Genomic DNA, 14,869 nt, shown 5'->3' with positions numbered 1-14,869 from the left:
ACGGATGTGGGTTCATCTCCAACGAAAAGCCAAAGAATAACTCTCATAGCAACCAATATCAAGTAAACATGGTCAACAACTTCAACCAGTGGGATGGCAAAGTCCTACCCCCTTCCGCTTTTGCCCACGTTGTCCTCCGAACGAACAACTTGCCGCGAATGAGGGCCTTTTATATCGAGTTTCTCGGCGCGCGTGTTGTTCACGAAAACGACTCTCTTACATTTATTACCTATGACGACGAACACCACCGCCTGGCGCTCGTCCAGCATCCGGACCTGAGTCCCAAAGTAAAAGCAAGCTGTGGCGTGGACCACTTTGCCTACGCCTACAGCACTCTCTCCGACTTGCTCCTGTCCTATAGACACCGGCAAAGGGGTGGCATGCTGCCCTTCTGGTCCGTCAACCACGGCCCAACCATTAGTCTCTATTATAAAGACCCGGATGGCAACGTCATCGAGCTGCAGGCGGACAATTTCGACACCAACCACGAGACGGATGCGTTTATGAAGAGTGCATCTTTTGCAGAGAACCCCGTGGGGACGGATGTCGATCCTGAAGATCTCATCAGGCGGCTTGAGAGTGGCGAGAGCGAGGTGGTGCTAAAGAGACGGGTGGAGATTGGGCCAAGAAGCAAAGGCCCGGGATCGGATTGAAAACTATGTAGCATTCGTGAGAACTTTCGATAGTGTAGTTGATGGCATCTTGAATTGGACTGTATGACAAGTCTGCATGTCAGAATGAATAGAGGATTTTTATCTGTCCCTCTTTCGCTTTTACGGTGATTGCTTGCAAGGAAAAGAATCTAGGTGTATTGAATATCTTGACGGAAATTAAATCCAACTGTCGGCTGTGAGATGAACCTTTTTGATTTGTCCTCGTGGTCTAGGACGAACATCACTATGGAAATGGTCACGGGTCAGTTACTCAGCGGACTGGTCCTTGATCGAATTTGAATCCGTATGCAAGAATGAGACCACATTTGAGGTTCATTCGTAATGTAATTCCGGTGGCTGGCAAGCCATCGGCAAACTGAAGCCAAAGCCCTCGATATCGCCGGCGACCACGTCATATGGAGGAATCTTCGTCGAGGGATAAACGGTGACTGGATGAGTGAAACACCAAAGGACGGGAGTCAGCCTGCATCATTGCAACCGTAAAATGCAACGTCAGTCGCATCTTCGGAGTTTTCTCTTGCAGCTGGAAGCGGAGATGCTATTCTCGACGTCATGGCATGGCTTTTCCGCGCCATGGCCGCCGATGAAGCCTGAAGTCATCTCCCTCGTCACGATGGCTAACTAGTAAGTTGAGCCGCTGAGTCATGAAAGAAATACGGAGGAATAACGGCTCGGTATCGAACATTCTTCAGATGCCGCTTATTAATATACCCTCCTAGCTCTTGGCAGCTTCGTACTAGTGGAAGACGATACTAACTCGCATGTCCAAACTCTTGGTCCTAAATGTCTTGTGGGCACTTGTGGCGGATCAGCGTTTCATTCGGAGTTGTGGGAAGAATGGGAGGCATTACTCGGGCGAGTTGTTCAGCCACTGGCCGGGTTGGGCCGCTGTCTTTTTGCGCTTTATAAATACTCGGGTTTTGCCCGTCTGGTACATTTCTTATACAGTAGATACAGTTCAAATCTATCAGTTACGAAAAATGGCACCGATTCAAAAGGTTATTGTGGTTGGAGCCGGCCCGACGGGGCTTCTGCTGGCTCTTCTTTTGGCCAAAAAGGGCATCACTGTCGAGGTCGTCGAGGCGGAAGCCGAGGTGGACCAAAGGCCTCGAGGACTTGCATATGGCCCCTCAGCCACACGGTAACTACGCCCCCCCTGGTCCTGGACCAAATCATGGTTCGAATCGAGGGCATGGCTGATGACCAGAAGAATTCTGCGCAGGGCCGGCGTCTTGGAAGAAATCCGAAACATTACTTCGGATATAACGTCCACGTCGTGGAGAAAACTGGGCGGCGAGATTCTCGTTCACATAGAAGGTGATGGTCAAAGTCCGGACAAGCCTCTGCTTTACCCAGTCCATTTGCTTTCTAATCTGCTCCTTGAACGCGTCTTGCAGCAGGAGACTGCATCTGTCCACATGTCCCACGCCGTCATCGACGTCGGCCAGTCGGATGATGCGGCCTGGGTTCGTGTCAAGTCGGGGGACGAAGTCAAACGCATCGAGGGGGATTTTGTCATTGGCTGTGACGGGGCCAAGAGTGTCGTCAGAAAGTCGCTGTTTGGTGACGACTTCCCCGGATTCACCTGGGACAAGCAGCTCGTAGTCACCAATGTCAGACCAAACACCAGACCCCAGCCCCGTCGTTCATGACTGACACCGGAACTAATGCACCTCGGCAGGTCCACTATAAAATGGCAAACTTCAACTGGTCCGATGTCCAGTGGGTAGTCGACCCTCAGTATTGGGCCATGGTATGCTGTATATCCAGAGCCGAAGACACGGAGCTGTGGAGGGTTGTGTATGGTGAACCAATCGGCTTGTCTCCAGAACAACTCCGAGCCCGTCTGCCCGAGAAGTTTGAAAAGATCCTGCCGGGGCATCCAAAGCCCGACGATTACGAAATCGTCCGATTCAGCCCATTCACGGTTCACCAGCGATGCGTTGAGAAGATGAGAGTCGGCAGAGTGCTTCTCGTGGGAGATGCTGCCCACCTTTGCAATCCAATGTCGGTATCATGGACCTTTGGTGAAAGTCCGGGACGCTAATCGATTGTAGGGGTGGACTTGGCCTGACGGGCGGAATATCGGATGTTGGATCGCTGGCTGAATGCTTGTACGGGATCCATGAAGGCAAGGCAAACATGGACATACTCGACAAGTATGACGAGGCCCGACGCCAAGTCTTTCGGGATATTGTCGACCCTGTCTCTTCTGCCAATCTCAGGCGCATATGGAATGAGCCGGAATCTATACAATGGACGGATCCATTCTTCAACAAGGCAAGACGAGCAGCAACAGAGCCCGAGATTCTCGAAGAGATGAAGCTGGTAGGTAACTCGGCCCCTTTTTTGGTCTCGTTGCTGCTAATGACTTGGATAGATGAACATCAATTGTGACATGACACAGCATTACAATGAGAAGGCTTGACTGGATGGAAATAGTACTGGCCCAGCTTATGAATGGAAAACCCACTAGCTTATACTGTCATGGAAGGGCATGGGAAATAGCATTAGTACGATCTAGGGTTGACGTAGCTAAGAACATTCAATTGAACAATCTCCACTCATCCCGCTGTACAGGGTTCATGGATGCAAACCTCCAGATTGATAAGACGTTCCCGAAATCCCGAGGGGTTTGATCGGTCCGAGTGACCGAGAGAATTCTACGGCATATCCGGATTATTCTCACCACGCCCATAGCAATATAAACGATAAACACAAAAAGGCACAAACCCCATGGCATACCTTCACCGTGTTCGCCAGAGAATAGCAGTAGAGAAATCCACATGGAAAAGTTGATGAGATGAACTCGAAAATGCCAGCTGCAGACTCGCCTCCCTCCACAGAGTCCCCTCTCCGTCCAACCTCGCGCTTCATCACCACCAATCGCGACGGCAAGGCCGTATACTCCAAGACGCTCTCAGAGAGCCCGCCATCTGAGCTGTCATACGGTGGTTCGCGGATCGCTTTCTGCTACGGAACGAACCAAACGCCGCCCAACTTTGCTGGCGAGCGCGACATTGCCACTTATCAAGACCAGATTGAGAACCCGCCCGGCATCATCATTCCCAACGGATGTGTCGCGAGACTCGTCGACTTTCCACCTGGATACACGTCACCCATGCATCGGACCATTAGCCTGAATTATAATTTTGTTATTGAGGGCGAAGTCGAGTTGATTCTCAACTCGGGAGAAACCAGACGGCTCCTGCCGGGGGACATGGCCGTGCAGAGGGCCGTCAATCACGCTTGGAGGAATACGAGTTCGACGAGTTGGGCGCGCATCACTGCCTTTGCTGTGCCGGCGATTGCTGAGGACGGCGCGGCGGAGACGTGGGATGAAACCTGGGCTGGAGCGGGTGAAGGGACATCTGGGAAAGCCTAGTTTTGGTTCGAGGGTTCCATGACTTTTTTGCTCGATATGCATTTGATAAGTTTAGTTTAATTCAATTGCCGCTTCTTCTAGGGGAATTTTACAGATTTGCTGTAGAATCTGACGGGATTATATTAAATTGAACTTGGATGTTTTGAAGGCAAAAATAATTTGGCAGATAATTATCCCTAGAATGAACGAGGGAGAGAGTCAAACCATCTTTTTCTCGTGAGCAAAGTAATGCTTGAGTGAAGCTACTCCAAGGACCGGGAGTGATGTCGCAAAAAACATCAAAAAAAACATACAACACCAGGTATTCGCTGGTCGTCACCGACCCAACTACTAATCTAGCGCTCGCTAGTTTATCGTACGAGATCGGACGGGATCGTGATTTGATGATCTAGCGGCTATGGTCGTATGTGATTGTAACAGCTGTTAATTTTGTTTATGTATTTTGCCTAGGAGGATCGCATGAACCTTGTATGAAGAGATAGCTAGAATCAACGGCATTGTCAAAGCAATGCCAAGTCATACTTTAATTGAAGCGTCCCTAACGGCAATGTTCCAATAATAACATGCCCCGCCCTGCGCTTAACGGCAACGTAATTGCGTAATACTTGAACGATCTGTTTAGTTTTCGAAAAGGACTTTTTAACACGAATGACCCTTAACAGGTAAATCAACAATCTTAGTGCTCGCCACAAATCCGAAGATGGTGGTGTGCTGCCAAAGGTTAAACCAGTGTTTACTTCAGCGACATGCTAAGAAGCGTTGCCAACGCGGGCCATCTAGTTTGTGTACCTTTAAGAAATAAGTGCGTCGTTGAGAGTGGTCGAGCGATAAACACGTGGTTCACCGTGGTTGGAGTTTCGGGTCCGTCAGTTCTCCCAATTCTTTCAATGTTACCAATGACATGATGGGGAAACCTGGTGGAGAAAGACGCAGGATTAGATGACGTATCGTCTGTTTTTTAGAACGCGCGTCGCTAAACATGGCATGATTTTAGACGAACCCGGTTGTATGCTGTGGTGATATCAACTGTCACAATTCGACCGGGTTGCCGATTAGATTGTGTTGATCTGATACGAGATAATAGCCGAGTGGCTGGCATTTCGGGTCTTCGGCGTTTCAATCAACCTCCGAATCCATTGGGTTTAGCGTTGATAATTATGGTCCCCGGGAGGCATGATACGAGCGTTGGACCCTTGGACCCTTGATTTCATCTGGTTTCCCGATTGCCTGGAGTTGCCGTAGTGGAGTCTCTTTCGGCCCTTTCGTGCGGCATTTGACATGGGACTCGGGTAGCGCTTGGCCTTATCTCGGCCGTGTCATGCTACTGGATGCTTATACAATATGTTGTCCGGCTTATGTCACAAAATTGCTAAGCATGACATGAAGTCGCGCCGTTACAAGAGAGATGGCGACCCGAGAACGGGCGAAGTGTTGGTTGATGGGTTACTGGGTGCCTTTTCTACGGTACGCGATACATTTCTCCAGCCATGTGCTGGTTGTAGTTTATTTGCCTTCCCCTGGGCCGTAGTACTGTGAAATTTTAACAGCCATCTTGACCAGACACTAGTACATTAATAGTGCCTATAAAATTATATCATCATGGCATCTGTTGCTCTTTTCAGATATCCTTATCAAGGGATTGAACCACCGTTGTCCAAGAGTAGCTCCACGGGAAAGATTTAATCATGTTGAAGTGACCTGTTTAGAGTTTCTACAAAGTATATCATGTGCTGGTAGAAATCGGTACGAAAGCAAAATTATAGCTCTTGGGTCCATCGGCCAAGTGTATATTTGATGGAACGAGACCAACACCCCGAGATGTCTTGGTGTACATGAGATTCGATTAAAATAACAAGGTCCATAGAAACTCGCTGAGCCCTCTTATGCAAAGTATTTCCAAGCTTAACCAGGAACATGACCGCTCTATAACGCCTTGGAAACGGCCACTTTCCCCTTCAACACATTCATGTTGTTTCCTCGATGTACTCAGAAAGGGCAACATCGTTTCCAGGATAAACCACCTTCCGATTCCCGCATATTTTGCGCATTTACTCATTTCAGCACAAATAAGAACAATAGTGGTATAAATGCTGCGGAGCCACGACTCAAATATCATCCCCAATACCCGGAAGCATAATACTCCAAAGTTCCAAATCGCCCGAGTCGAATCCCATATTGATATCCTTGCAATTGTTAGCTTTCAGTCGTATGCACAGATACAACTATTCAAAACGAAGAAAATGGCCTTACGTCTCTATGAAGCCCGTCATTAATCTGCAACTGTTCCGCTGGCAAACTGCCGCTGAGCTCCTCATCCCCCTGTCGCTCATTAACCGCCACGTTTGACGCTCGGCCACTGAATGGCGTGGAGAGCTCTTTGACGGCACTGTTGGCATTGGACAATGGTGTATCCCTGTCGACTGCGTTTCGCTCCGCATTGTCGACAGCATTGCGCGCCATGATGGCCATTTCCACGATGAATGGCAGTGATAGATAGCATTCGGTGTCGAGGTCGACGCGCGCCGCGAAGCCTACTCCAATGTCTAACAGGGCCAGCTCGGACTTTACCGACGCCTGCGTAGGATCCGTGAGGATATGGACAAATATATTCACCAGTGCGTGGTGGGGGACGTAGGAAACTATGCTGAAGAAAATGTCAGCGTACGCTATTCGTCTCCGTCGTATTGCGCAGAAGAAACGACGGGCTAAGCCTTGAGCGGTCTTACAGTTGACAACAGTTTGGATCTAGGTGGACGTGCCTGGTGCCTAGAACGGCAGCTCTTGAGCTGGTAGCGACTGTTGATGAAGAAGCCTGGATCTGCGCCCTTGTCGGAGCATCTTGGTCAAGAGCAAAGGCTCCACGAAGCCAGGGATAGGTTAATGGGGTGTGTATGTCCCAAACCACGTTGTAGTAGAGGGATTGGATGGAGAGAGCTTGGTGGTTGTTCAGGTTGGCGGGAATGTTGGATAGGTCTAGTGGCAGTTTGACACCCAACACATCGACAAGTGATTGCTGCAGCTCCTCGAGGCTGTGGTCTAGGTCCCGGATGACTTTGACAAGTCCTTCGGCCGCGGAGCCAGTGGATCTGACCTGAGAGAGTTTCTTATTGACCAAAGACAGCAGCTGACTGAGCTTGACCATGGCTGTGAAATATCCCAAATGGACTGACCCGCCAAGTGGGCAGCATGTCGGTACGTGGGAGCTTATTTCGTAGTCCTCGATTGACTTGGCCGGTTCAGTACGTACGTTGTCATGTCTATGGATAAGGGAGCCTATAAACGTACCGAAGGTCGACCAGAGCGGCTGGCTATCTGCTTGTCCAAGCAGTAGAGAGCCCAGAAGGTGAAGCCCCTGAGACTCTCCTCTATCGATGGGAATGACCAAGAATGTGGTCTCCGGTGCATGCCTTTGGCTACGGCAAGCCTGACTGCCATTGAACACAGCATGTACTGTAGTATCGGGCTGCTGATTGCATCGGTAAAGTAGGCCTGGAAGCGTCAGCGAAAACCACCAGTTGACGCTACGTATGGTCATGATACCTACCATGGCAGTCAGTGCCTGGACGCCAGTCACGGTGGTTTGCCAGTACAACAGCTGTGTATGCACAGAAAGCGAGTTTTCAAAAAAGGGCCACGAAGCCTGTTGCGCCTCGTGGAATGTTGCCACCTTGGACGTGACGATGCGACAACCAGAAGCATATACAATGTTGCGCAGGGCGTACCAAGCCGGATCATCTTTGGAGTTGGAGGAAATGAAATGACTGCGGAGTTTCATCTCAAACCAAGGGCGGTGGACGATGCCGAGGGCAGCGTCATGGGACTCGTCGAAATAAGCTGTGGTGTGATGTCAATTGCATGTCAGCTCAGGATCCTCGGGTACGGAGAGCCATCAATACCTTTAGCATATCTCCAGGCATCCAGCTCCGAAGGTTCTGATTGCCGCTCAAACGACAAGGGCTTGTCCATTTTGAGTCGCTGGGCAATGCCCTCTGCAAACTTCTGCGACGTCACTTGCATGTCCGGAGTCTTGACCCTCTCCCTCACCCACTCGATGGCTGGCTTGCTACACATGGACATGATGCTCCGAGGACCTTGGCCGTTGTCAGGAGAGGAGAAAATTACTGTATATACGTGCAAACAAGGACATACCGTGATACTCGAGGCCATTCTAGTTGGACAAAGAAAATACGGAAAAGAGTTAGAAACAAGTCTACAAGGCCGGACGCATGCCGCTCTTACACTTAGCATTGAATAGACACTGCTTCCCTCCTCATCAGCACCCCTCGACGCATGGAGTAACGGCGCAGAGCTGCTGTGAGACGTTGTCGTCATGGACGACGGTTGAGGTGTTGGCGGCGCCACATGCCAGCCGTGGCCGACCATCATGATGCCGGGCTGCGAGGCCGAGGCCACGCTGGTATATTCTTTCCCCGGGTACTCGCCGTATGCCGAGCTTTCCAGCGTCCTCGAGTGAGGCCCGTGGATATGCCGATGGTTAGGGTCAAACGTCGTATGGCTGCTGCTGCGAAAGGGCAACGCCCCGACATGAATGACCGAGTCCTCATACGGGCTGATGCCCTGCGGCGAAAACGACTGGACGCGCACATTGGCGCCTGGGTTTCGCTGGCCGGTAGGATGATGCGATTCGGCCTCGAAGACATACTGTCCGCCGTCGGGGACGCTCTTTTCCGGCGCGCCCTGCTCTCCCTGGTCGGCTGTGATGTCGCGCTTCTTCTGACGCCGTTTTCGCGGGCGGAAGATGCATTCCTCCCCATAGTCTGCGCAGTTGCGGCAAGGATTACCGCCCCCGCCTGACACGATCAGTTCTCGACGGAGCAAAAAGAAAAAGGCATGCAACGCGGCATCTCACATCGGATCTTCTTGGCCCTGCAAAAGGTGCACGCTCGTGTCCTCTTTGGTGTTGTTGAGGCTGGGGTCATGCTGAAGCCGGGAGCAGGATCTTGAACGACGCGCGCGCAGCATGGCGTGTCCTGGTCCGGCAGAGAGGTTTTTAGAAGGTTTAGAGGAGGGATTGAGTGAAACAATCTGGACAAGCAGGCAGGTAGACAGGCACTAGCACGATACGACGCTCCATATTTTTTTTAACTTTGTCGACACATTTGCCGATGTTTCCGAGTCAGTGCAGATCTGTCGTCCATGACACGCCTAGAGAGTGACTTGGCGTCCAAATGTGTGGCAGCCTGAAGCACTTGGGGATGGATGAATAGTCACTTCGTCCGCGGTGCCGTCTCCAAGACTGGTCTTCCCTGCCGGTGCTCTGCCTCGAGCGAGAGCGTTTTTCAAATGTCCACGGTCCACTACCATCGACCACAGGCGTCTGAGCAACGGCGGATAGCCAGTCCAGTCCGAGCAAGCTTGCGTAACCAGTAACCACCACGATGACGCTGTCAGGCAGCGTACCCTGATGAGGAGCGTCGACCATCTCAAGCGCCGTCGACGGGGCTTTCCCGCCAGGGTCAAGCATAATCATGTTCCCTGCAGCCATGGTGAGGGCGGTACGGGTGGCTGGATTCTGGCCAGCAAATCGCGATCAAGGGGTCCAGGAGTCCAGGACGGGCCACGACGTCAAAGACGGGCTGTGTCACTGGTATGAATCGTCGAAACACAACATCATGTTAGCTTCGAGGCTAAGGCTCGCGTTACGATATATATGCTGACCGGCAACAGCAACACCCTTCCATCGCCTCAACCCGCCGCGAAGAATGGCAGATGGCGCCGGACAGTCGGGAATCAGCCTCGGAGCTTCTCCAGATGCAGGGACCCACTTTTCCAGGCCCGTCGTGCCGGAGCGCGGGCCTCGCCGTTTGGACCTTGTCACCTTGCACCATGGACCGAACGACCAGTCGCCTGAGCTCGTAACTAACTACTTGCCAGACGCAATTGACCCATTGACTTGTCGGACACTAAGTTGCCTTACCACTTGATGCTTCTGGGGTGCTTCCACGGCTCTGTGGAGGGAGGCGCCAGACATCATTGGAGCCTCTGCTGGCATCCGGCGGATAGCCGAGCATCCGAAATTCCGGTATGCTGACCGTGCCACATGCAATGTCGCATTTGCGGCAGTCTGAGTAATTTCCCGCTGCTTTTCTCACCCTCGCTTCCATACACAACGACAAGAGTTTCAATGCCTTCGCAACACTGCTGCGACGTGCCAGCCAGGCGCCGCAACAACCTGCGGGCGTTCCCACCAGGAGAGGTCAACTGGTATTTCCCCGACTGCTAAACGCGCCGGGGCAATTCAGCCTTGACGTGGCTTGCGAGGCAATTTTACGACTGGTCCGATTGCTGGCCTTGTAAGACCTAGTCCCCTCGACGGTTTGCTAGCCTTGACCGACGCGACATAGGGCTGCTACTAGCCCAAGCCATTACGTGCCAGAGGTGAAGATACGGGCTCCGCACATGTCATGTACGACTCGATCATCAAAGGTTGACGGTTTCAACCCTAACCCCACAAAAAACTCCCGACCCAGAAAGTGAGGCTGCCATCACGACGAAAGCGGAATGGGGATTCTCTGCTGCGAGCGAAGCGTATCAATGCTTGTGCAACATTGTTTTGTACTATTGATCATAAAGTCCTGCTATTGACGCATAGTTATTCCAATACTATCCATCGTCGTACACATCATGCCCTCATTTACCCGACTGTCTGATGCTCGAGACCTTGTCGTGGAAGAACTCTTCAATGCTAGTTGGTTTCCGACCAATCAGCCACTGAAGCACGTTTGTGTTTCCTTTCAGTCCGTAGGTATTGTAGTAAAGAATCAGCCGGTCGGTGATGTCGCGAGACACCCTCTGGTCCAGTCTTCCGTTGGCTCTGACCAGCAGGCCGTGCAACCCCCCGACTGCCTCGTAGTAACCCTTCTGTTTGATCGCAATCTCTTTTCCAATCTCCTTGCTCAGCGCCTCAACCACCGCAACATGAGATACCGCGCCCGTCGAAGAAATGGGATACTCGGCCAGGTAATGCTTCTCGCGCTCCAGCGCTACAACCGCAAACGCATCGGCCAGATCGCGCAGAACGGTGAAAGAAAATGTCACCTTGGGATCATAATCGGCGTGCCAAACGGGTTGCTCCTGTCTCATCAGATCCTCGACTGGGAAGGGATCCAGCATGTGCGTTGGCTGCAGGATGGTGTAGTTGAGTCCCGACTCCATCAGGTATTCCTCCACGTAGCGCTTGCAGTCATGGTTCATCAGCTTCCGCAGCTGTGAGTGAAGCACGGACGAGTAGATAAAGTGTTTGAGTTTGCCGTTTTGGGCTTCGCTGGCTGCGGCGTCAATCATGGAATACCCGATTTCTGTTTCGCGGGGGTGGAACGTTGGTCCGATGTAGATGACGGTGGTGACCCCTGATAGCATCGACGACACATCCTCTGCGCGTTCCATGTCACCTTTGACGACTTCAGAGCCTGGGTATTTCTTTTCAAGGAGTTCCTTCTCCGAGTCTTTATGTACCGAGAGTCTGAGGCGGCATTTCCCATACAGAAGCGGGAGGAGATAAGACATCTGCTTGCCAGCGGCTAGCGTGAGGAGAATGATGTCGTCTGCCTGCATCGTCGCGGTAGGCTGGCAAAGCTCGTATGTGATGGTCAAGGAAAGGAGAGATCCGGTCCGGTAGTCTAAGATAGATGGAGATGGTTGTGATTGCAATTATTTCGTGATGCAACTAGCAACGGAGCAGTATTTATGCCACCACGGTTTCCCGGTAAAGTTTTGTTCTGGTGCCGGCTGTAGAAACCAACCGCCACGAATACCCGAAATGCCGAGAAAGTTACCATCGTCCAAAGTTTAATAAAACAAAGAAACCCGCCTGTATTAAAACCGCCTCGTTTTATAACGTGATACAAGAGCGCATGTCAGGAGCTTTGTCTCTACTCTTTACTTCTTCTTCTCGTACCATAAGTTGTAAGTCATGCAGAGGCGACAATGTCTTCGCTTGCCACACACAGAGTCCGCTATGATCTAGTCATGACAGGCAACAAGCACATTCCATGTCTTGCGGCATAAAAAATACTGTTCTTTCTCGGCCATTCACTGGAGATGACGTTGTTTATGCCGGACGGGAGATCGGCGCCGGAACCCAATTTTGCTTCACCAATACCCGCTCACGAGCACGGATTGACTCGTCTTTCGGTATGTAAACACCGGCCGGATTTTTCGGCGTTTGGAATCCAATTAACTCCATCACGTCGGTTGTTCCGGTTGCGCAAATTACTGACTTCGGCGCGGTGACGGGCCAAGTGCGTTGTATGACGTTATTTAAACTCAAATAAAGCCAACTGATCTCCCCTCAAAACTATCCATCACTCACCACATTCTTCAAAAATAACAACACATTACTGAATTACGAACCAGAAAAGCATCACTGCTTGAAGAATTACAACCAGACGACATGTCTTCCACACGGGGCTCTCCCAAATTCCAGTGCGCTCTTGTTACCGGCGGCGGCGGCGGCATTGGCAAGGCATTTGCCAAATACCTCGTCTCTCAAGGCACAAAGGTCATTATTGCTGGTCGCACCGAGTCCAACTTGCGCACTGCCGTCTCAGAGATCGGTGCTTCTGCCTACTACGTGCTGGACACGGGCAAAACGGAAGACATTTCACAATTTGTGCGCAAGATCATCGCCGAACATCCGGAGCTGGACTGCGTCGTCAATAACGCCGGCATCCAAAATCCTCTCGAGGTTGACAAGCTCGGGCCAGACGACTTCCTTCGCAAGGCTGACCAGGAAATCGACGTCAACATTCGCGGCCCGATGCACCTGACGCTCCAGCTGATACCGCACTTCTTGTCTAAGCCGAGTGCTGCGATTGTCAACGTATCAAGCGTCCTGGGCTTCGTACCGCTCTCTATTATAAACCCCGTGTATAACGGAACAAAGGCCTGGCTGCACTCGTGGAGCATGAACCTTCGTACGCAGCTGAAACACAGCGCTATCCGCGTCGTGGAGATTGCGCCGCCCATGGTGGCCACGGATCTTCATCGCGAGAGGGAGGACCCGGATGACAATAAGAAGGAAAAGGACTCTTCTACTCTGACTATTAACGAGTTCATGGATGAGGTTACCAAGAAGTGGGAGCAGGGGCAAGACATGATTACTGCCGGGCCGGGCAATAGAATCGTGAATAAGTGGCATGAGTCGTTTTCCAACGTGTATCCTGGTTGAACCTTTGTGCTCTTATAACGGTTTTTCCATATGGATAATGCAATCAATAAAATAGTCAATTTTGATCGAGACGGAATGTCCTAACTCAAGTAAAAGCCCCTGTGATGAGTTGATGCAATAGATACATCTCCCTATGATCTAGTACGTCTTATTAGTGCTCAATAACTCTGCCTTTCTCCGAAGCTTGAAGTATTTTATCTTCATAGTGTAATTTCTTAGCCTCACCCTCTCTCGTGGTATCTCATGTGTGCTTGACAGTACACCTTATCGATCTTCGCATTGTACGAGGCGGCGAAACATACTTACTATAGCATGTGGTGGTTTCAACCAATTTGTAGTTGGTGATGCATCTCATCATAACTGCAGAACGCGCCTGCTGATGAGGATAGCGGGTTGGTTACTGAACTACGCCATACTTTTCTCACGTTGCAGGCGTGGAAAATTTCGAAGTTTTTGTGTAATATAATTAAATGTTTCCAGTCCACTACTGAATTGCGGACAGAATCATTGTAGGAAATCGGCTGGTTGGCAGACAGTTGTTCTTTTAAGGAAGCTTGAACTTGTGTTCTGTTTTTCATGTTTTGTTTTTCCTTAGGGTGTCGAAGTTGAACATTATGGCTGCCATGGAATATCTCGAATCAAGGGATATACTAGTACAATTCTCCCTTCTCTATGCAGGATATAGTCAGAGAGGTATGTGGTGGAGTAAAGAAGGAGAACAATGTAAAAACGCGATTTTTTGTCTGACCGTTCCTAAGCCATCATGTTTGGCTCTGCAATACACTTCCGCACTCCATATGTTATTGAGTGCCTGAACTCAGCACGTCTGACTCGTCTGTGAATACGCTTCTAGTATGACACAGGGGTTTGACCTCCCATACATATTTCCTTGTATCAAGTTAGAAATAATCACGCAAGACATCTAGTAACACTATTTTTAGCCGTACCTAAGCCAGGGAACCGCAATTAACCACGTAATACACCGTGAATAAACGCATCGTGATGCGACGGGTACACTAGCCAAATATTCACTCTTAAAGGGTGATTCCTCGTGTCAGTTTAAGCGCCATGAAATCAGTGTAAGGAAGTACCGGAGATGACGCATTGAGTGCCAGATGAATTTAGAATCCGCGGCTCGGACCGACTCGATTCTGAATTATGCCGCAAACTAGTCATGTAATTCTTATAATAGCATGACAGTACCGGCGGATATAGCGCTTGTTCACCTGTACTGTGGAAGATCATCCCGAGTTTTGTCACGTATGATTCCTATGGCATCACAACTACTCTAGACAAGTCTAACGTTTCGTGGTAGTGGAGAAACGAGGCCCCGAGTGGTATCAATTGTTAATGCCGGTAGCATCGCCACCGTTTAATTCCGGCGTGGATGATCAACCCACGCGGTTCTTGTGTCAGTCACGCACCAACACTCCACACGGGTCGGAACGCCGTAGAGTAGTCCCGTAGTGACAAGAATAGTTTTTTTTTCAGCCAGAACATACGAGTCGTAGGACGACACATAAGGGGTCACTACTAATTCCGAGAGGGATTTAGATGAGTTGAAGGCTGGCAACTGTTGCATTGTAGTTTCATGCGTAATGCCGTCGGATAAGATGGACT

General features: G+C 50.6%; 6 protein-coding genes and 1 non-coding gene across 7 annotated transcripts; 4 read left to right on the top strand and 3 right to left on the bottom strand.

Annotated features, from left to right (window-relative positions):
• Positions 1–68: 68 nt before the first annotated feature.
• On the top strand, positions 69–653 carry bphC2 (Biphenyl-2,3-diol 1,2-dioxygenase 2; the record flags this gene model as incomplete). The annotated part of the gene is made up of 1 exon (XM_014685503.1): positions 69–653. The coding sequence occupies one exon, from the start codon at positions 69–71 to the stop codon at positions 651–653; it is 585 nt and encodes a 194-aa protein (XP_014540989.1).
• A 1,001-nt stretch (positions 654–1,654) lies between these two features.
• Positions 1,655–3,102, top strand: terC_1 (FAD-dependent monooxygenase terC; the record flags this gene model as incomplete). The annotated part of the gene is made up of 5 exons (XM_066130579.1): positions 1,655–1,815; positions 1,885–2,287; positions 2,356–2,681; positions 2,732–3,002; positions 3,055–3,102. 5 exons carry the CDS (start codon positions 1,655–1,657, stop codon positions 3,100–3,102), a joined length of 1,209 nt encoding a protein of 402 aa, XP_065986629.1.
• A 387-nt stretch (positions 3,103–3,489) lies between these two features.
• G6M90_00g054130 (uncharacterized protein) lies at positions 3,490–4,059 on the top strand (the record flags this gene model as incomplete). Its single annotated transcript, XM_014685505.1, has 1 exon — positions 3,490–4,059. One exon carries the CDS (start codon positions 3,490–3,492, stop codon positions 4,057–4,059), a length of 570 nt encoding a protein of 189 aa, XP_014540991.1.
• A 286-nt stretch (positions 4,060–4,345) lies between these two features.
• On the bottom strand, positions 4,346–4,464 carry G6M90_rRNA00000008. The gene has a single exon (XR_010715679.1). It is a non-coding gene; the product is annotated as a 5S ribosomal RNA (ribosomal RNA).
• A 1,700-nt stretch (positions 4,465–6,164) lies between these two features.
• G6M90_00g054120 (uncharacterized protein) lies at positions 6,165–9,565 on the bottom strand (the record flags this gene model as incomplete). The annotated part of the gene is made up of 9 exons (XM_066130578.1): positions 6,165–6,242; positions 6,310–6,703; positions 6,786–7,285; positions 7,345–7,548; positions 7,604–7,893; positions 7,956–8,150; positions 8,209–8,227; positions 8,299–8,870; positions 9,382–9,565. The coding sequence occupies 9 exons, from the start codon at positions 9,563–9,565 to the stop codon at positions 6,165–6,167; spliced, it is 2,436 nt and encodes an 811-aa protein (XP_065986908.1).
• A 1,145-nt stretch (positions 9,566–10,710) lies between these two features.
• Positions 10,711–11,634, bottom strand: G6M90_00g054110 (uncharacterized protein; the record flags this gene model as incomplete). The annotated part of the gene is made up of 1 exon (XM_014685507.1): positions 10,711–11,634. The coding sequence occupies one exon, from the start codon at positions 11,632–11,634 to the stop codon at positions 10,711–10,713; it is 924 nt and encodes a 307-aa protein (XP_014540993.1).
• Positions 11,635–12,472: 838 nt separating this feature from the next.
• G6M90_00g054100 (uncharacterized protein) lies at positions 12,473–13,249 on the top strand (the record flags this gene model as incomplete). Its single annotated transcript, XM_014685508.1, has 1 exon — positions 12,473–13,249. The coding sequence occupies one exon, from the start codon at positions 12,473–12,475 to the stop codon at positions 13,247–13,249; it is 777 nt and encodes a 258-aa protein (XP_014540994.1).
• Between the last annotated feature and the right edge of the window lie 1,620 nt (positions 13,250–14,869).

Source organism: Metarhizium brunneum, chromosome 3 (assembly GCF_013426205.1).
Source record: "Metarhizium brunneum chromosome 3, complete sequence".
Classification (NCBI taxonomy): Eukaryota; Fungi; Ascomycota; class Sordariomycetes; order Hypocreales; family Clavicipitaceae; genus Metarhizium; species Metarhizium brunneum.
This window is presented reverse-complemented; position numbering and strand designations above follow the sequence as displayed.